At 48.9% G+C, this 21,038-nt stretch overlaps 1 protein-coding gene across 2 annotated transcripts; it reads left to right on the top strand.

The window, feature by feature from the left end:
• Positions 1-1,027: 1,027 nt before the first annotated feature.
• ZNF219 (zinc finger protein 219) lies at positions 1,028-20,028 on the top strand. Of its 2 annotated transcripts, none has more exons than XM_083708175.1 (5): positions 1,028-1,135; positions 10,311-10,419; positions 12,136-13,528; positions 16,433-16,552; positions 17,839-20,028. In XM_083708175.1, the coding sequence occupies exons 2-5, from the start codon at positions 10,414-10,416 to the stop codon at positions 18,660-18,662; spliced, it is 2,343 nt and encodes a 780-aa protein (XP_083564301.1). In that variant the 5' UTR covers positions 1,028-1,135; positions 10,311-10,413; the 3' UTR covers positions 18,663-20,028. The 2 variants fall into 2 exon arrangements, with proteins under 2 accessions (XP_083564301.1, XP_083564300.1); XM_083708174.1 differs by lacking the exon at positions 1,028-1,135 and adding an exon at positions 1,172-1,748.
• Positions 20,029-21,038: the final 1,010 nt, after the last annotated feature.

Here is a 21,038-nt window from a genome sequence, read left to right as displayed (position 1 = left end):
CCCACAAGGGTCCTTTTCACCATACTGCCATTTACCCTTTAGCCTGCCCTAGCTGGAGCCTCCCCCCACCCATACCCTGATACGGGGAGGGAAACAATGCCAGGCTGAAACAGCCCCCTCCCCCATCTGCTTTCCTGTCCTTATAAGTATTTGGCTTGTGTGCCCTTGTTCCCACTCTCTCTGAGGCCTACACAGGAGGTGGATAAAAACCTGACCTGTAGTTGCTAGGCAACCAGAATGTTCCTGTTCCTACCCGCTTTCCCTGAACTGACCTGAGTGGCTAAACAGTGAGAGGCCCATCTAGCAGGCCTCATGCCTGAGACCAATATTCCAGGCGTGCCTATCTGCAAACGCAGCCTGACAGAGCCCGGCTCTTCCTCTCCTTGTCAGTGCCCATAGACCTTGCTTTTTCCTCTATGGTTTGGTGATGGAGAGAGGCTAGCATTTTGCCCTTCCCTGTCTCCTGGCATCACCACAATCCAACAAAGCAGGCGATGCCACTGGCCACATGCCCTTGCCACAAAATGGTTCACAGTGCCAGGATCTCAACTCTTAACAGCTAGCTGTACATCTGTAAAAGCTTCTAATCTAGACAGTACCTTCCTCTGTCATGGCACTGCTGTATAGATAGGGACAGGCTCTGCCAAGCTGGCCATGCCAACCCAGCATCCCTTTTCTATCATGGCATCACAGAACAAAGCTAGGCTGTGTCTAGCTAGTGCCAGGCCAGTGTGCTACTCCCCACCCACCCCTGCCAATGACACTCCATCAACCAAAAAGAGCAGACTGCGTCAGGCTTCCCGCCCACCCACCAGTGTACAGCAGAGCAGACAATACTTGTCTGTGCCAAGATGGTGCCCTGCTCTCCCCCCTCCCTGGTTCAGCAAAGCAGCATCCTGCCACCACAACACAGTGGCTCTTAGTCTACTTCCATTACAGCCCCTGTGTGCTTGGCTCTGCCACAGGCAGCAAATTTTTACTATCAGTGACCCGCCCGCCCCCCCCCCCCCGTCAAACATTGCCCACAGAGCATGCTGTGTCCCTCCGCAGGCCACTAGGATGCACAGGCAACTTGGGTTGTGCCAGGGCAGTGCCACCCATCCTCGTGGCGCAATCTTCCTAGGGACTTAATGGGGTAGGTTTAATCCCACACTGTTCCCTTCCCGCTGCCCCCCCCCCCCGCGTTGAGACAGTGCCCCTTCTTCCTACTTATTCCCTGCCACCATGGCAAGGGAGATCCAGACTGCCCTTCGCCGTGCCGGGGCAGCGCTTGCTTCCACTCCCGTGGCGATTTTCGTTCCGTTTTGCAATTCACGGCCTAGCAGAGCGAAGAGAGGCAGCGGTGGCAACCCTAGCCCCAGCGTGCCTCCTTCCCCATATTCCTCTCTGTCCCCATAGAGTGCCCCCCTTCCTCGGGGAAGGGCTGCCCCCTCCGCGCCCGACCGAGCGAGAGCGCACAATGGAGCCGGGCAATCCCTCGCCGCGCAAGGCTCAGAAATGCAAATCGCCGCCGCTGCCTGCGGCTCCGTACAATGGAAGGGAGGGAGGAAGGGAGCGAGAGAGAGGGAGGGAGGAAGGAAGGGAGAGAGAGTGAGAGAGTGAGAGAGAGAGGGAAGGCGAAGAGGAGAGAAGAGGAGAGGGGGGAGCCCCACTGGCGGGGAGGCTGCTCGCCCCGGCCCAGCCCCGACGACGCGGCGGGTCCCCGGAGCGCCCCCCTCCTCCTCCGCGCCGCCTCGCCGTGCGCCTTGGTGAGTAGCTGCGCTGCGCCGCGCCGTCCGCCCGCCCACCGTGCGCCCCCCTCCCCAGAAAACCCGCCCGACCACTCGGCTCTCCTCTCTCCCCCCCCCCCACCCCCGGGGCTCCCAGAGCAGGTGCATGGCAGCAGGGGAAGCGAGGCCCGGGCTCCGATCTTCGGGGTGGGGTGGGGGGCAAGTCACCCGGCCGCGGGGCTGCAACCGGGCCAAGCTGCGGGGTTGCGCACCGCCTGGGCGGCGCACGGAAACCGCCCGGCCTCGGCCTCAGGCTTCGTTATCCCCGAATGACCCGGTCGATTTCCTCCATGTCTTTCTCTAATAGATCATTCTCTCCCCACCCCCAGCCCCACTATTCCTCGTCGTCTCTCTCCCCCCCCCCCCGCAACTCCCCAGCCACGTGACTGTGATTGGAACTTAGAAGGGGGCTCTGCTTCAGAAATCGGAGTAGGGGGAAATGTGGCGCGGGGGGTGGGGGTGGGCCCGTTGGGGCCATTTGGGGTGAAGTCGCTTCTGCGGGAGGAAGGGGGGGGGGTTCCTATAGCAGGTGGCTCGGAGCCATGAGGGGTGGCGGGGTGGGGTGCGGTGGGGCGGGAGTGTATCGCGGCTGGTGCTGCAGCGACGAGGGCCAGAGGGCCATGCTCTCATTCCATCTCTGGGGCATCCCCCTCTCCCTCAACCCTCCTCCCCGCCCCACATACTTTGTAAGGGTTGTTTCGAGCTGTCCCACAATCCCACATTTCTGTACCCTTTCAGTTGCACTAAATGGAATGCGCACGCGGGGGGGTGGGGTGGCTGTCCTCCGATGTAATGACCCAAGATTATTAAGTTATGACTCTCAGAAGCTTGAAACTTAAGTGGGGAGAGGGGTGTCTAAAGGGTGATGACTCGGTAGCCCTTAATCACTGGAACAGCCCCCTTTACTCATCCTAACCCCCCCCCACTGGAATGTGCACTGGAGCATTTGCTCAGGCAGCTGCTCCCTTTGTTCAGGGTGTGTGGGGCGGGAAGGGGGGGGTCAGCTCTGTGTCTTGCTGGGACAGTCACTCTCTTGTCTCTTCTCACACGCCAAAGCGGGGCTGTGGTGTGAGTGAGGGGTCTTGCCTGCTCCCATGGATATATTTCCCCCTCTCCTCCCCCTATACTCCATCGTGGCCTCGAAGTTGGCGGGAGTTGGCTTGAGGCCTGGCAGCCGCCATCCCTATTCCTGGGACCCGGGGGAACCTTGAAAAGCTGCCCCGTTTTTCCTTAGGGTGCCTTCCCCTAAGAAGCAGCCATCTTGTTTGTTTCTGAATAAGACTAAATGGGCACCCAACACACACACACACACACACACACACACACACACACACACACACAAAAACACACCACCGTTAGGTACAGTTGCACTCTATTATCATGTACCTCTCCCTCCCCATAGTATGCACAAACAAGCAAGACAGGACTGTCTGCCTCCCTAATACTGAGTAGGCCCAAAAGACTTCATGGTGTGTGTGTGTTTTAAAAAAAAGATTAGTCATTTGCGTACTGCTATAGGCCCAGCATGGCAAGGTGCCAAAATGAATCAGCTATCTTTTATGCAGGCTTATGAATACCACCAGCCTTGCATTGCTGCAAGAGAACAAGGCCTCCTGCTTGATTTTGGCAATACCTAGGGGAAGAACAGGCCCGTAATACTCTCTCTGCAAACTAGACCCACCATTATAAGCAACAGAATGTTCTATAATAAAGGTGTCAGGATAGTACCTGGTGTGCTGTTTCAAAATCACGGCTTAGTGTTAGAACCTGTTTTTATATGCCTCTGGGCACAATCATGTGTAAGAGACACTCTGCACATCGTCCAAGGCACTCTGTTATTAGTTCTTAATAACAAAGAAAAGAGTGCCTCAGAGGATGTGCAGAGTGCCTATTACACTAGCCACAGCAAGCTACCCTCAGCTCTCCCTCCGTGCCACCACATGAGAATACAGGGGAGACCTGCCTTATCAGAGGCTGACTTACAAACAAGATTAAGGCCTGCCCATTGGGCAAGTGTCCCCTCTTTTGAAGAGCGTTTGCAAGGAAATAATTAGTATGGTAAACTATAAGACTGCGTGCCTTTCTAGATGTCAAGCTTTCAGGTTGCATAGAACACTTGCAGACAATAATAAAAAGTTGGGCAAGGCAGAGTCTTTTTTTCCGTCTGAGAAATGTTTCTATGCTTCTCATGATTGCTGCCTTACTCAGCCTATATGAACCATTTTAGGGCTTGTTCATACAAGGTTATGTTATCCCGAGTTTGTTACTCTGAAATAATATTCTATGTCTATACAAGCAAAGAATTCCAGGGAGTCTCTGCTCACTCTTGCTTACTGTCTCAGTTTATTCAAAGATTGCTAAATTTGCTCTGAGGCACACTGAACTCCATCTAGCAGCTATCACAACACTATATAAGTTTACATGACCTCTTAGCCCAGGACGACATGGGAGCCAAAGAGTCTCTGATTTTGCCACAGGTTGTCAAATCTCATTTCAATTCCTTCAACCCCTGATTCACCCCTTGAACCTGTAACTGGCCACTGTTTATGGAGAGTTGAAGGGTTGCTGTCCTTGAGTAATGAGGACATTTCTCCAGCACAGCCTTAAACTGTTAAAAATAGTCATGCTATTCCCCACCTGTCCCAGAAACCTTGGAAACTGTAGTTCTGTTAGGAATGCTAGGGCTCTCTAACAGAAGTCTGTATTCTTGTTAGACTGCAGTTCCCATGATTCCTGGAGTTGGAGAGCTTTGACAGCTAAACTGGTATAAAACAAATAGGAATTTGCAGTAGCATAGAGGTCCCCTAAGAAGCTTTAAGGATACCATGGTTCCTTTGGGATAAGAATTGCCATCTGTGTTACAGAGAGTGTAAAAGCTGTGAAAGATACATACATACACAGTTGCCATCAGAAGTAAAGTGCATTCCCAGAGAAGTCTTAACTAAACCTGAGGGTAGAGCCTATGGCTTATTTTTTATGTAAAATGTGTAGCCTTTAAAGGGATTCTAGAAATATTACTATAGTTATTAGTACTACCTCTGCTACTAATGATGGTGATGGTTGCAGGATTAAGGAAGAAGTGCTGTTCACATGCATAATCTTATGATGCTGTATGAATGCTGTGGTTAAATTTTATTTGTTAAAGGTTATAATCTCCTTTTTTTCTACCAGGTGCTATGGCACATGTCTTTAGCTGTGAATTATTTCTATAAACAGCAGGTGTGTTGACAAAACTGCTCCTGGGCTCTATCACTCCAGATTGTAGGTGGCAAGACAGAATGCCCATCCATAGGAAAATATTTCTTTCAGCAAGGGAACTAGATATGAAGAGCTCAAGCTGAACCTCCCTGATCTGCTGGCTTTTGTAGGTGCAGGAAGCATTCAACCACGTGCACAGGAAGCCAGTTCTGTGAAAGGTATTGCCTTTCCAGTGTGACTATCAACTCCAGACAGACGTTTCTCATAGTTGCTCTCTTTTCTTCTGTGAGGTCTGTTGCCCTTCCGGAGGGGAGGAGGGGTGTCACATGATAACTATGAATTCACAGCTCTGATTCACACATGCCAAACCTACAGCGAATGTCATCTAAGGTTTCTACCCCCCTCCCCTTCACCAAAGCCGACTGTTTTGAATCTGCAGGCCTTGGACCACCTTGCTTCTTGTTATAGTCCTTTTTTTTTTGCTGGCTTCTGCATAAATCAAAGCTGCTTCCTTTTCTAAGAAGGTGCTTGCAAGCTGTAAAATTGCATTTGGACATTTTCCTTAGAATGCGGGGGTTTTAAGGCACACACACTTAAAGTGATGTTCTTGGGACTTGCTACCTCTTTACACGATTTAACCAACCTATTGTTTCTGTAAATCAGTGTGATTAACAGGCTGGTTTTTCATTTTTATGGTTGAAGTGAAGATTCCAGTTCCTGCTTGTAATTGTGAGTACAGAACCAAGAGGTGGTTGTTCATTTCAGATTAATTAATGCAGGATGCTATCTTGCGATTCTGCCGGTGTTTTGTTACCTAGAACTGAGAGGCTTAAGAGCCAGCTGGGATGCATCAATTGTGCTTAGTTCATCAGAAATCCTTGCAGCCTTGAGTATTTGTACAGTGTTTTAGTAGTGATGTAACCTAAAGCAGAGGTGAGGAGCCCCTTTTTAAGAGTGTGGGTCACAATATCAATTCGGTGGGCCTGACCAGAGAACACAGCACGAAGGCACTTTGGTTCGCAGGCAAAGGATTGTTATTTATTACACACAGAAAATAGGCCTCTTCAAACACTCCCCCCCCCCACCATCAAATGAGGGGAAGAGCAAGAGAGTGCTGCACCTTTTGTTGTGTCACCATGCCTACAGCCCTTCAGGTGTAGGGAGCTGAACCCTGCAATGGGGGGAGCCTGTTGAACATGTGTAGGCTTCCTTGTGTGATTGGGAGTCCCTGGAAGATCAGAAATCTGAATTCTGTGGGGAACTAACACAAATAGAATAGGCTCCCTGCTGCGGAAGTTCAGCCCCTCAATATGTGGAGGGCGGCAAGAGCAATGACATCATGGAGGGGGCTTGGCAAGGGAGCACCCTCTTTGTCCCATCCCTGCTCTTCTAAGGACAGTGGAGTCTGGTGAGCTGCTAACCCAATCTGCACAGGGATTGTTTCACCACACCAGTCCTGCATCCCATTGAAGGCTACTGCTTTGGGGAAAGAGAAAGGTCATATCCCAAGCCAATCACTGTGTAATGAAGATCCCAGATCAAACCTACTACCAGCTCCAGCCCCTTTATAATCAAATTAGCCCTGAAGCCCAGCTCTAATTCCAAATCAGACTGGATGAGTCAGATCCTGAAGACACTAGGATTTATGTCATTATAATAGTTAGGACTGCTAAAAAATCTGGGAGTTGCAAGTTGGGTGAGGGTGCAAAAGATGCTTTTTGTTTTCATTTTTAAGAGATCCCTCACTTCCCTCACAAAACTACAGGCTTTGGGGAGGAGGGAATGGGATAATTGCTGTGGTGCAGTGTTTAAAGAGTTAGGCTTGTGGAGACCTGGGTTCAGCTCTTCATTCAGTTGTGGAACTTACTGCTTGGCTCTGGGCTATGTACCATTTCTCAGCCAATAGGACTTGTTTTCATAAAAAGGCAGGAAGAAATCCAGGTACTCTCTGCCTGCGAGCTTCTTTGAAGTTGAGGAGGAGGGCAACAAAAGTGCAATAAAAATAAAATAAAATGACTTGTTAATCCAGCTGTTTCATAAATGCACTTGTAAGTCTCTCTCTCTCTCTCTCTCTCTCTCTCTCTCTCTCTCTCTCTGCTCCTCCTGAATTAGGGTTGTGGGATATGTAGGAGCAGGGCATGCCTGAAAACTGTGTAGAGGGCCTATTGCAGAGCGAGGGAATAAGTAGTAGGAACAGCCAGCCGCTCATCCTGTTTCCTGGATTCCTAACATGATATTTACAGTCATCACATTGAATACTTGGCTGCCTGAATGCATCCATACATTCTGAGCTTGGTAAAATATTTTAAATAGCTGGGCTCTGACAGAGCCAATTTTTCAAGGATTTTGTCAGTCTTCTCTTTCCTTTTCCAGGGAGGAAACTATTGCAGGGAATGAGAGGAGAACACCCACAAACACACAACCTCCATCACCAGCTAGCCTTACTCCACTGCCACTGCCATCACTTGCTGCAGTCTACAGGGGTGGGGAGCCGTAGGCCTCAGGGTCAAATGTGGCCCTCCATTTGTCAGTCTGGCCCTTTGGGACTCTTCCTCCTGAACCACATCCCCTCTTCTCAGGCCACACCTGGCACCAGCCCTGCTTTACACCCTCCTTGAGTGGCTTTGTGTGACTGGAATGTGTCCTTGAACTCTGAGGTTGCAAAGAGGAGAATGTGAGCCTGAGGAAGGTCCCCTACTCCTGAGACGAGGCCACATCCAGACCTGACACGTAGGCCCTGCGTCAGGAGGCGGCATTGCCGGGCACTCACAAAGCCCACACCCCAGCAGGGAGCCCACTGCCAGCCCCTAGAGCCCCCTGGTTTACCACTGATGCTCCTCCTAAGCATTGCTGCCTGTTCAGCTTTTCAGCTACTGTGTGGATTGAAGGAAGAAGGCAAGCGAAGGGGAGGTGAACCCACACAGGAAACAGGCCCAGTAAGTGACCATTCAAAGCCTGATGTAGGCCAGAGTGAGAAAAACTGAAGGATGGCTGGATTTCAATGCACCTCCTTCCAGTGGTTCCCAATACAGTACTTTGGGAGGCGACCCTCTGAAAGTAACCATATTTTCTCTCCCCTTTTCTCCAGTTATTGTCTTCTGGTGGGAAGAGAAAGAGAGAGAAATAGGATAGGAGGGCTGTGCTTGTTTGCATCTGCTTCAGGAGAAAGGAGGTTCCAAAGAATCCATATATTGTGGGGTGTTTTTTTGCCATAAATTATAGCTTGAGTTCCACATGCATAGAATTGTAGAAGATGACAGCCTTGCCTCAGGCAGAGTGGGAGTGAGGTTTGGGTAAACATGTTGATCAGACCACACCTGCTTATGGTATTGGGGCATATCACATGTCTGTATCTTGGTGTGCAGTTAGTTCCCTGGCATTTGTCTTCTGCATCATCAGGATTTCAGATTTGAGGTAAAATAAAGCTATTAAACTATGGAGCTTCTTGTCATTAAAAAAAGGTGGCAACCCTGTCTCTTATGAGCATGATCCCAATTTATTCCTTTAGAGCTGGAATATCTTGAAATGGTGCTTGTAGAAGCCCGAAGAACACCCTATAGAGTTATGCATTTTTGTTTCAATTTCATGAACTGCAGAGCCAAGTGTTTCTGTTTTTATTAGCTTCTGTGGAAGAGTAGGTTTTCTGTTATTCGGAGCCGTGGGTGCATGTTCTGCTGAACTCTGCAAAAACAATGGGATGTTTTACGTGCAAGCACTTGTACCGTGAAGCATTGAGAGACATTTCATGGTATGAGAGTTGTTAACACACACTTTGCCTGTTTGTATCCCACTCCTTCCTCCAATGAGCTCTCCACAGTCAGCATAGAAGTTGAGGGTGTGGGGCCCAGAAGGAGAGGCTGCATGGGAGGTCTCAAAGGGATGCACCCAGCCTCTGAGCTAGAGACTCCACTGAGGTTATCCATTGAGCCAAACCAAGCACCCCTACCTTTACCCCACAAATTTTCCTTTGGATGATTCATTGGGGGAAGATTTGACGGATTCGACAGGCAGTCAGATCAGGAAATAAATTTCCCCCAGGGATGTTTTGCCCTTCCCTGCATTCTTGTCAGACTTTGTACAAACTCTGCAGTGAAAGAAGATGCAGTTGAGGCTTTTCCCACACTTCTCCTGCCACTCTCTCTCTCTTTTGGCTTGCAGGGTGGTGAAATAATTTCCTGCTGCAGAAGGTGGGAAAAGAGAGGCTGGGCAGGGCCAAGGGAGGGGCAGCAGTGAAGAGAAGCCATGGCTACGCCTTGTTTTTTACTTCAGAGGCACTAAGCTGCGTGGCAGACAAAAATCTCCATTGCAACCTGGCAGTGTATTATCTGGCTGGGCTTCCTTCATCTTACTGCTGGACCAGTCCTGCTTTAGCATCCCCAGGAATGTTGGTCTGAGACACAGCATGGGCAAAATACTTGCAAGGTTCCAAAGGCTCTGTTCCATAGAGATAGAATAAGGACCACTGTGCTGTCAGTTCAAGGTTTACAACTTTCTCACCTCACTCTCTGGTTCCTAAAACAGGTTAAATCCAACTTAAATCATGCACATTGCATGTGGAAATTAGGGTGGGTAGTGTTCTCAAAGCTACCAGCATGAGTCTGACCAAAGTGCGGGAGGCAGTGGAAGACAGAAGTGCCTGGCGTGCTCTGGTCCATGGGGTCACGAAGAGTCAGACACGACTAAACGACTAAACAACAACAACATACTCAAACTCATGTCAACAAATTTCTCTGCACTTGAACCCCTTCCCCTGATGTTTGGGGTCTCTTATGTCAGGATTGGGGAGCATGATGGTGGTCTTGCCGACGCTGTGGGCTAAAACTCCCAACTGCCCATTGGTCATGCTGGCTGCGGTCAATGGGAGTTGGGAGTCCCAACTTGCAGAGTTCCCTTCCCTGCTCTTACGTGTTCAGTGGTGAGCAAAATGCACCTTGGGCAAATCCAGGGGTACTTCAGTCCTACACTGTATAAGTTCCAGGGTTAAGCCTCGGCAGCAGAAATGGGCCAAGATAGCTCTCAGGATGTGGCACAGATTAAGTCCTTGTGAATGAAGAATTAATGGTATTCGTCAAATAGTGAGCACTGCAAAATGGCAACTGTGGGCAGAAGGCCTGAGCTTTTCTTGTTGAAATTCTTTTTTTAGTAGAAGCATGAAAAGCTGCCTGATATACCAAGTCCTATCTAGCTCAGAATTGGCTGGCAGCTGCTTTCCAGGGTTTCAGACAAGGGAGTGTTTCCTCTCCCTATCTGGATATGTGGAGGATTAAACCTGAGACCTCCTGCATGCAAATCAGATGTTTGACCTCTGAGCTAAAGCCCTTCCGTTTCTCCCCTTTCCTGCAGCTCATGCTCCCGCCTACCTGCCTATCAGGTGTGAGATGTCAGGTCACATCCTACGTGCTGCCCTTTCACCAGTCAACGACTGAAGCATGTGATCAGGAGCATCATGGAGGTAAGCCAGAAGACCAGGGTTAGGTGTGGCTGTCTAGGAGAGGGACTTAAATGCCCTTGCATGTCAGCCACACTGTCTCAGCTAGAGATGGGTAAGCTCTCCCAGGCTTATCATGAATTAGTTTGGAAAGTAGGATATTCTTTCTCCAATCTCCGCCTCCCTTCAGATGGGAAGATCTTGTATAATTTTTTCCAAGCTGAAAGTCAAAGCCTAGAAAAATTACTTCCATTTGCCCTCTAATGGATGTAATGGAATGACATGACTTACCGTATTTTTTGCTCTATAAGACTCACTTTTTCCCTCCTAAAAAGTAAGGGGAAATGTTTGTGCGTCTTATGGAGCGAATGCAGGCTGCACAGCTATCTCAAAAGCCAGGACAGCAAGAGGGATTGTTGCTTTCACTGCGCACCGATCCTTCTTGCTGTTCTGGCTTCTGAGATTCAGAATATTTTTTTTCTTGTTTTCCTCCTCCAAAAACTAGGTGCGTCTTATGGTCTGGTGCGTCTTATAGAGCGAAAAATACGGTCATTACTTTTAATAGGGAAGGCTACACACACACACATTGTTGCATTGTTTTTTTGTTTTGTTTTATTTTCTTTTCCACCTTTGATACAAATCCTTGCCAGGCAGGCTACATTCAAATCAAAATATAGCAATGAAATTACAGCCAAATAGTATCCTAGCATGTCAGTTCATCAGGATCCTTCCCACAGGGCAGCTGATGTCATTTGGTACGATTTTTTTTGTTTAGGGTGGTGAAGGATGGTCCATCTGGGACAGGAGAAGCCTCCAATGCCTTTTTCATCTGCATTCTTACGGGCTTCCCATGGGCAACTATGAGAGGAGGTTCTTACACCTGCCTCATAAGCTCTTGTTCCTTCCCACAGGGCAGTTGGTGTCAATTGGCACGGGGGTGGGACACATTCCAGTTGGAGCAGGAACAGGAGAATGGGCAAAAACTGAAAGGAGGAGGAAGCTCATCTCCTGTCAAAGAGTCCTTTAGAATGTAATGAAGCCCCATTTTTCCATCACATTCAAGAGGGAAAAACTGTTCCCTCCTGGGGCACAGGAAGCCAGCAATTGGGGTAAAATGTGGAGAAAGATTCTGGGGTTGTAAAGGTCATTTCTCCTTTGGTGCCTATGGGCCAGGCTTTTACTAGCCTAGCTCTGGAGAATGTTGCCTTTATCTCTAGTCTCAGCAATGGGTCTTACTGCTCTTCCCCTTGTTGGGTTCCCAGCAAAGCTCTCTCAGCATGATGTCCCTTTGCAGCAAACCTATAGATTGATTGGCTTTCAGCCTATGGTTCTGCAACCTCCACTGTGGCAAAGGATTAGGTTTGGGCACTTAATCCCTGCTGGAAGAGATGCTTGAGTCACCCCTTGCCCGTACAAGTGGAGCTTGGCCTTCATATGAGGTAATACCACGTGGCTGTGTTATCAGCTGCTAGTTTGCAAGCTGCTTTTGTAGCAACGTAGATGGCCTTGTCTGCTTCCCCTAGGAGCTTGCATGGAGAAGCAGTAGCAGGGAAGGGTGTCTGCAGGCCTCCTGCCTGGCCAGCGCTACTCTGCGTAAAGATCATTTCCTCCTTCCTCCAACAGTGAGCTGTTTAGTTACACTGGAACACCAGTGGTGTGAAAGAGGATTTTTTTTGGCAGTGTGTGTGTCTTTGCATGCTGAGGCTTCCACTGCCTTTCCCCTCCTTCTCGTTCCTGCAGGGTGCAGATTACCAGTTGCCTTCTGCCCACTCAGCCAGTCTGACCCTCTCTTCCCCATCCTCCTCCCCCTCTTCCTGTGATGGAGCGGACACCCTGGCTTTCAACGGGGAGCTGGATCTGCAACGCTACTCCAATGGGCCGGGGGGACCTGGGGGCGAAGCCCGCCCTTACCCGTGCCCCATCTGCGGCAAGCGGTTCCGCTTCAACAGCATCCTGGCCCTGCACACGCGCATCCACACCAGCTCTTCCCCTCTCACCTGCCCCTACTGCGGCCACCGGGCGGGGCAGCGTGCCAGCCTGCGCCTCCACTTGCGCTCCCACTGCCCCGAGGCCCGCGCCCGCCTCAGCCACCAGAGCCGCCTGCTGCTTGAGCTGGAGGAACGGGCGCTTTTGCGGGGGCAAGAGGAGGAGAAGGAGGAGGAAGAGGAGGAGGAGGAAGATGAAGAGGAAGAGGAAGAAGAACAAGCTGCCCCTGCTCCACCTCCACCCCTGCCCACCTTCCGCTGCCCTTTCTGCAAGGGCAAGTTCCGTACCGCCGGCGAGCGGGACCGCCACCTCCGCATCCTTCACCAGCCCTACAAGTGTGGACAGTGCTCCTTTGCCGCCGCCCAGGAGGTGGAACTCCAGTGGCACAACCAGCAAGCCCATGGGCTCCCGGCCGCCCGGCTGCCCACCCCTCCTGCCCCTGTCCCCGCCGCAGCCGCCCCGCCTGCCCCTCCGGCCTCTGCCCCTGCCGCTCCCTCAGCCGCTGCACCCACTGAGTTCCGCTGCCAGGTTTGCGGCCAGGCCTTCACCCAGTCCTGGTTCCTCAAGGGTCACATGCGGAAGCACAAAGACTCCTTCGACCACAAGTGCCAGGTGTGTGGGCGTGGCTTCAAGGAGCCGTGGTTCCTCAAGAACCACATGAAGGTTCATCTCAGCAAGCTAGGCCTCCAGAGTGAACAAAGAGGGCCCGGCCCAGGCCGGTCCGCCCAAAGCTTACTCGTCGGCTGCGAGGCCCTCTACCCTTCCCTCCTCTCACCTCGGCCCACGGATAAGGCCAGCACGGGCAATTTCTTGGGCTATGGCGATGCCAGCTGTGCCGAGCGGCTGCAGGCCACAGCTCGGGCGGTGGAGAGTGGCCAGCAATGGAGGGAGCGCTCTTACACAGGAGGTTCCAAGCTGGTGAGAGAGGACCCAGGAGGGAGCCACCGCTGCCCAGATTGCTCCCGGACCTTCGGCACATTCCAACAGATGGCCTTGCACCGACAGAGCCACCTGTCCCGAGAGAGGGAGTGGAGCAAGGGGCAGTCGCTGGGCTCTCACCTTCTCGCAGGACACTGGCTCCCCACAAATGTCAGAGCCCCCACAGCAGCCAACACCAGTCCGTCTCTGCTGACCCAGGAGGAAAAGGGCAAGTATGGACAAGCAGAGCAGAGCTGCTTTGGGATTTGGGGGTGGTTGTTTTTTTGTGGGGGCTACCAAAGTGGGTCTCACATATCACAAAGCAACCTCAGACTCTAGACCAACCCGTGCTTTTGAGCTGCTTCCTCTAGCAAAATAAAAAATGAGGATGTGGGTGGGTTACATTCCATAGCTAGGCTGCTTTTAGCTGAAAACTGCATTCCCCCCTTTGTTTTATAAAAGGATATGTGTGAGGGGTGGAGGAAGAGATTAAGGGATATGTCCAGTTGATGGATATGAATAAAGGTCAGGAATAAACTGATAGAATTGTATCGGTAGGCCAAACCCAGCAAAGGAAGCAACATACTGGATGGAAAATGCTTAACAAAACCATATGTTTAAAATAATGATGTTTAGCAGCGGCCTGTGTGGTGGGACATGGTTGCCACTATTGGGTAGCATCCAAGGCAGAAGCAGGGCAAGACCCATGTACTTGCTGATGTCCACCTTTCCTCCAGCCCTCTAACAGGACTGCACAGGAGGCTGATGATGCCGTTGGATATCAGAGCACATCCCACCAAATAGGATACTACTAAATTCTTTAAAACATTTAAGTAACTAGCCTAAAGGGATAGCCAACATGGAGTTGACCAGTTGCTTTTGGACACCAGTTCCCATCAGCCCCATCCAGCATGGCCCAGTGGCCAGGGGTGATGGGAACTGTAGTCCTTAAATATCTACAGGACACCACTTTGGTCTAAACAACGGAGTGCTTATAATATAAAATACAAAATAAACAAAAACCTTGTAAAGCTACCATGCCTGGAATTCTGGGAAGGGCAACAAGCCTGGCATGCAGTTATCTACAAATTTTACCTCAGAATGAGCAAGAGTTCCGTGATACCCAAACAATAGCTCTCAGAATTCAAAATATTAGTTGGTGTAACTGAAACATTTCTCCGTTGCTCTGCACAGTTTTGCATGATTGTTCGGTGTCTCACCTCTGCCTCCCAGTTAAAACAAGTTTGGGCAAGGGGATGTTGGTGTCATGAGACCTTGTAGCTTTCTGCATAAGCACCCACATGCACCCACACCCAGATTCTGCATGAGGAAAATTCAAACTCTGTGTCTTGAAGGAAATAAACTGCATTGATGCAAAAACATACTTTCCCAAGTGGTTTTACAACATTCCTTCAAAGCACATATCCGCACAACAAATGCATATCTGTTTTATACTGTTCCACTGTTCTAGAAGCCATACTGTTTTGCTGTTCTCCCAGTAAACCTGGGGAACTGTGATAATTGTGCTGAGAACTTTTCTGGAACCTGTAACTCCTCCCTCCACAGAACAGCAGTTCCTACCAATTCCTGATTAGAGAAAAGGGCTATTAAGCCATTTTAAGCCTATGATGTAGAAATGTCCTAATTCTCAAGTCTGCCACATTGTTTAGCTCTTTAAAAAAAAATGTAAGGCATGAATCACATGCTGTGTCACCGCCATGAGGTGATTTTTTTACCATGTCATTTTTGTATGGTGGATGTGTTGCTTAAATATGCCCTCAGGTGGCGAAAGCTGGGATTTACCACACTGGTTAGAATAATTGGAAACTAGGCTTTGAGGTTATTATGTTTAGTGTAGTAAATTCCATCTCTTTCCACCTGAGGGTGCATTAAAACATGTTCACCATTCCAAAAATATCATGGCCTCATTTTTTGCTTTGTATGCATTTGTGTGTGCATTTCCTCTTCCCCACAAGACCAGCATGAACCAACACTCAGGCAGCTAACTTGGGCCTCAGTACTAACAAGTACCCAATACTTCCATCATTCTCACTTTCAGCTACCCACAAATATTACTTCTTCTGTCCTTTGGCAGAACCTTTTACAGGAAAGAGGAGGGGAGGAAGCATGGTGAGGTTGCCTAGCAACTTGGAATGGAATAACTAGCAATTGTGCTTTCCACCCCTCGCTTCTTCATGCAAAAGTTTGAGCTAAACCATAGTTTGGAGTGATGTGAATGAGCTGAAGTGAGCCTCAGGGTCTTGTGGCTGTGCTCTCCCTCTCCTGCTCTTCCATTAGGATGAGTTTGAAAGCTTTTGCCTAACCACAGTTTGTCATCTAAACTGACAAGCTGTGGTTAATGTTGATTATGGTTTGTTTGAAGCAAGCCAATGTGAAACCATGTTGCTGACCAAATGGTTTTTATTTTAGACTTGGTGTATGAGGGTGCAGTATCAATTTTTCCAGTCAATTTATATATATATATATATGCGCGCCATATGACTAAGAAAAAAGAAGTGGAAAAGATGACAACACGGTCAGATGTTAATATAACAAACAGAATATCTCTTTTTAAAAAATCAAACCAACCTATCAAAGTCAACTTCTGTTGTCACAAATTATTATTTTTCTATTTCCATCTCTAAAAACATAAAAAATCACCATTTTTTTGACACATCACTGCATGGTGTGTGTGATGTTTGTGAACAGTTGCAATGATTTTTTTTTATTCTAAAGCATTCCGTGTAATCTTTACCCAAGGCAGCCAATCTTCTGTCATTGGTGTTTATTTTCAATTCACAACCCAACCACCCCCGTTTAGAGCAGTCATCATTTTTTGCAGCTACTATGTTGGGCTACATTTTGAAACAAAGGTGACAAATTAGCTACAGATCCAGACCTTGCAATGTAGCTGTCATGGTTGTCTTCGAAGGCATGGTCTGTGTTGGGGTGAAAAAGTGAGACACCTGTGGCACTTATGGATGTGGGGGGTGGGGTAAAAACTATGTTTCTATAGCTCTAAAGAAGAGCAAAGCGGGCAGAGAATCCATATGTAAAGCATATAGAGAAGGGTCAAGAAACCTTGTAGTCCCCTCATACTAAAAATCTTCCCTCCTTGCTGTGTTTTCCCCAGACATGCAAGGGCAGTCGCGCCTGGACGGATCCCGGCGGGGCACTGGGAAAGACTGTCCGTTCTGTGGGAAGTCCTTCAGATCCTCCCACCATCTAAAGGTGCACCTCCGCGTCCACACAGGTAAGATCAAGATGCTGCAAAAGTGGGGTAGGGTTTGCCTAAACCGGTGGAAATGTGCAATAAGGCTGGTACCTGCTAGGTCCCGTCCCCCCAAGTTCTGTATCTTGCAGAGGCATACCACACGGGTGGAACCTGATACCATCTGAGGCAGCTCAGACCTCTGTACAGTTGTACCTTGGTTGAAGAACGCCTTGCGAGTCAAACCTTTTGGCTCCCGAACGCCGCAAACCTGGAAGTGGGTGTTCTGGTTTGTGAATGTTCTTTGGAACCCGAACGGGCGACAGGGCTTCCTGCAGCCAATTGGAAGCCGTGACTTGACTTCCAAACGTTTTGGAAGTCGAATGGACTTCCTGAACGGATTCCGTTCGACTTCAGAGGTGCAACTATACTGCCTGTTCCTTTGTTTTCACCAGACATGCAAAGCAGTGGCACAAGTGCAGACATGGAGCAGCATTCTCTGCTGATCTCAGTTTAGGCTGCCTTTCCTTTCCGTATGGAAACTCAAAACTGGTTACAAAAAGCCAGCACAAAGAAATATATATTATGTATAAAACTACCAATTAAAATGGTAAACTAGATTAGTAGGCTGATAAAAGGTTTTTTTTTTTGAGCTAACAACTTTGGGGGGGGGCATTTATTTATTTATTTATTTATTTATTTATTTATTTATTTATTTTTACACTTTATATCCCACCTTTCCTTCAAGGAGCTCAAGGTAACTCACATAGTTGTCGTCTCCATTTTATTCTCCCGACAACCTTGCGGGGTAGGTTAGGCTAAGAGACAGTGGCTGGTTCGTGAGAGCTTCCTTGCAGGGGATTGAAAACACTCACCACACCAGACCGACTTATTTGCAAGGATGTTTCATATTTTGTCTGTTGGTTCCTTGCGAGGCTCTCCACCTTAGAGAGGAAATGCAAAGTTGTGGTGCCACAACCCAAAGGCCCTGCTCTGCCTGTTCATTGATTTAACCTCCTCAACAGGTAGAACTTGAAGTGGGGCGTTCCCGTGTGTCTTAAACACTGGGTGAATAGTAATATTCCGATCTGAAGATCACACTGTAGATGGTTGATGCTTTTTGCACAACTCTGCAAGATTGCCTTTATTCCTGTTTTATAGTTTGGGGAAACAGAGAGAGAATGATTCACCCAAAGTCCCTCGGTTAGTTTGCCTCAGAGGTGGAGCTTGAACCAAGGGCTGCCAGGTCCAAAGTCAACTGTCTAGAAAACATGAAACTGCATTTGTTTGCTGCCTTTCCAACTTGCCTCTGCCATTTCTCCTTGCAGGCGAGCGCCCGTACAAATGCCCTCACTGTGACTATGCTGGCACACAGTCTGGCTCTCTCAAGTACCACTTGCAGCGCCATCACCGGGAGCAGAAGAGTGCTGCGGCTGCAGCAGCTGCTGCGGCAGGAACGCTGGAACGGTGCCACATTCCCCTCGCTCCCACCACAGTCCCTGCCTTTCCCGCCACGCAGCTCGCCAAGAGCCACGGGCCCTTCCTGTCTCTTGGGAGCTTGGGTGCAGCTCGGTCCCGCCCATCCCGCCGCAAGCCGCTGCTCAACGGGAAGACCGACTTCCAGCCCCTGGACCTGTCACTGCGCCCGGCTTTGGCGGGAGGAGCCCTCCACCGCTGCCAGTTCTGCCCCTTCGCCACCTCGGCTCCTGAGCTCATGGAGTTACATCTCCAAGTCCACCACAGCCGGAAAGCCCGAACCCGCCGCTGCTCTCACACTGCCCCTAAACCCCGGGGGGTGGCAGAGGAGGAGCTGCCCGAACCCCAGAGCCCCCAGCTGAAAGCACCCGAGTCTCTAAGTCCAAAGGGGGAGATGACCAAACCTCAGAACCTCTGGCATTCGGAAGACCAGGGAGAACTTCCCCGGCTTGAGTTGCCCCATGGGAAGAGGACGCCCGATCGAGCAATAGTTGCCAGCCTCTCTCCTGGAGCCGCACCAGCTAACCAAGATTGGGAGAACCTGTCGCAAGACTCTGAAGAGCCAAGAGGAGAGGAGGAATTGCCTGCCCCCAAGGTCCAAAAGGGCCCACACCAGGAGACATCTAAGACAAGCCAAGGCCTCATGGAATTGCAGCTGGAGCCAGTGCAGGCCTGAGTATGTCTACTCTGCATATATAAACCAGTTTCGAGCCTGTTTAACTGTCATGGCGGCTCTCAAGCAAGGGACCCTGGGAACTGTAGCTCCTTTCTATGAATCAGCAATCTCTAATAAAGAATTCTCAAGCACCCTACGAATCTTCGCTTCCCAGAGTTCACGGGGAGGGTCTTGGATAGCCCCTAGCTTAGTGGTAGAGCCCATGCTTTGCATGCATTAAGGTCCCAGGTTCAGTCCCTCGTATCTCTAGCCAAAAGAGGCAAGGCTCGGAAAGGCCGCTGCCAGAAACCTTGAACGGACACGGCCAATTAAAGCAGAAAACATGGGGCTCGATGGATCAATAAATAGTCCTGCGCAATAAAAGGCAGCTTCACAAGACAGTTGAACCAATTTCAGACCTGTTTACATTTGTAGTATAGACGTGCAGAGACCAGAAGAGGCAGCTAGTAAGATGCCACTCCACAAATGACAGGGTCATGCACCCATCTGTTGAGAGGCGTCAAAATAGAAAGTAGTAGGGTTGTCTTTTTGGAAACAGGTTTCTGTGTCTTTAACAGCAGCGAGGCAGGCGGAAATTCAAGAGGTGCAGATCTTCTCTGTCATGGAGCTGTTAACGGTACAGAAGACCTGTCAGGAAAAGTGCCAACCTTGGGATGTAGAAGGGAGAAGCTGTGATAACGGCTGGGGTGTGGAATTGGTTAAGGGGCAGCGATGCTGTTAAAAGTCTTTTTTAGTCAAACAGGGTTTTGGGGTGAGGTGGCTGGAGTCCATTGGATTCCAATGCCTTGTTCTCGCCTCAGTTCTGGGCTTGATGCTGCTTCCTATCGGTGCCACTGTATGAGAAATTGGGCCCTTTCAGGACCTCATTGTTGGCACAAACATAGGGTTGATAGGCCCCGTAGGGAACAAGACACCTGTGGTGTATACCATTTTTGTAAAAAAAGGAGTATTTCTGCGGGCACAGCTTTCCCTCTCCGTGGTGCTGCTGCTATGGCGGGAGAAGCTGGCCCTTTCGAAATCCCCCCTTTAATAACATAGGAGCCCTGTCTCCATTAGCCTGTTTACCCTGTCGAGTGCCACAGAGGCAGGGCAGGCCGCACCAGCCACTCTTGGCCTAAGGGGACTTCAAGCACCTGTGTTGGGGCCTTGTCTCCATAACAACCATGTGCTACAGTCTCTTGTGTGCGTAGCAAGCAAGCAAACCCAGTGCCAGTATGTTATCTCCGTAGTGACCCAGGAACAGAGCCCTGTTTCTGTAGTGAACTGGCATGTCAGGGAGCTTGACAACTTCTAGAGTTTTCTATTTTTTTATTGTTTTTCTTGTAGAAAATTTGAAACTGGAAATAAAAATTAAAATGAGAATCAACTAACGCTTCATTCAGTGCTTGTGTGAGTTGTGATCAGTGTTCTCAATGCAATCCCTGTCAACAGATTTAAAAGCTGCAGCTTCACATACCCCCCCCCCTTTAAAAGAAAAAAGAAAAATCCCCTAGAACAACCGTAGTACTGCTGTAAGCTGACTGTCCTTTAAATGGTGCAGAAATAAGTTTTACCAGATTTTCTGTTTCTGAACATCTGAGAACTGGAAACTAATTCCTAAAATTGTGTGTTCCTGGGTTTGAGCTCAACTAAATCATATTAAAGAATCTCATGGCGCCTTGAAGACTTAACAATTTTACTATAGCATAAACTTTCTTGGGTGGCTTGATGCCTCTAAGTTTAGAGGAGGAACAGAACCACCAAATAATACGGTAGTAGTTTCTACATCTTCAATATATTTCTAAGGTATGCAGAAGTATATTTGTATGCATTTTTAAAAAATAGCCTGAAAAAAGATCTGTGGTCCGTGCTTTCCAGGACCTACAGAATGAAGGTGTCAGCTTAAAAACAACCACCACCAAATGCTGGAGGTGTCAGGCTTTTTTTATATAAAAAAAGAAAGAAGGTGGGAAGAGGATTAATCTGCTTGAATAAATAAAAATGTACAGTATTCTGGAGCAAGGGGTGAGGGTGGGGAATGCATGCAATGATTAAAAAACAAACAAACAAACACTAGGCTCCTTACGACCTGTTTACTGAGCATTAATTTGCTTGAACAAAGCATATGAGGAGGTTATGGTGATGTCTGATCTTTATTTATTGAGCATCTGTTCTGATTTGTTTGCAGGGAAGTGCAAGAATAAGCATCCTCATTTGTTTGTGCTCATTTACATGCCTTCCTGTCAGTCATTTGTCCCCATACTCACACTTTTTAGTGCACGTCACTGACAGTCTCCTAACCACATTTTGTGTGTCTCATGTATTATTATTATTATTATTATTATTATTATTATTATTATTATTATTATTATTAATCAGAGCTACAGAGCACTGTAA

This window comes from Podarcis gaigeae (assembly GCF_964106915.1).
Source record: "Podarcis gaigeae genome assembly, chromosome: 13".
NCBI classification, from domain to species: domain Eukaryota; kingdom Metazoa; phylum Chordata; class Lepidosauria; order Squamata; family Lacertidae; genus Podarcis; species Podarcis gaigeae.
The sequence above is the reverse complement of the archived record's forward strand: the minus strand, read 5'-3'. Positions and strand labels throughout refer to the sequence as shown.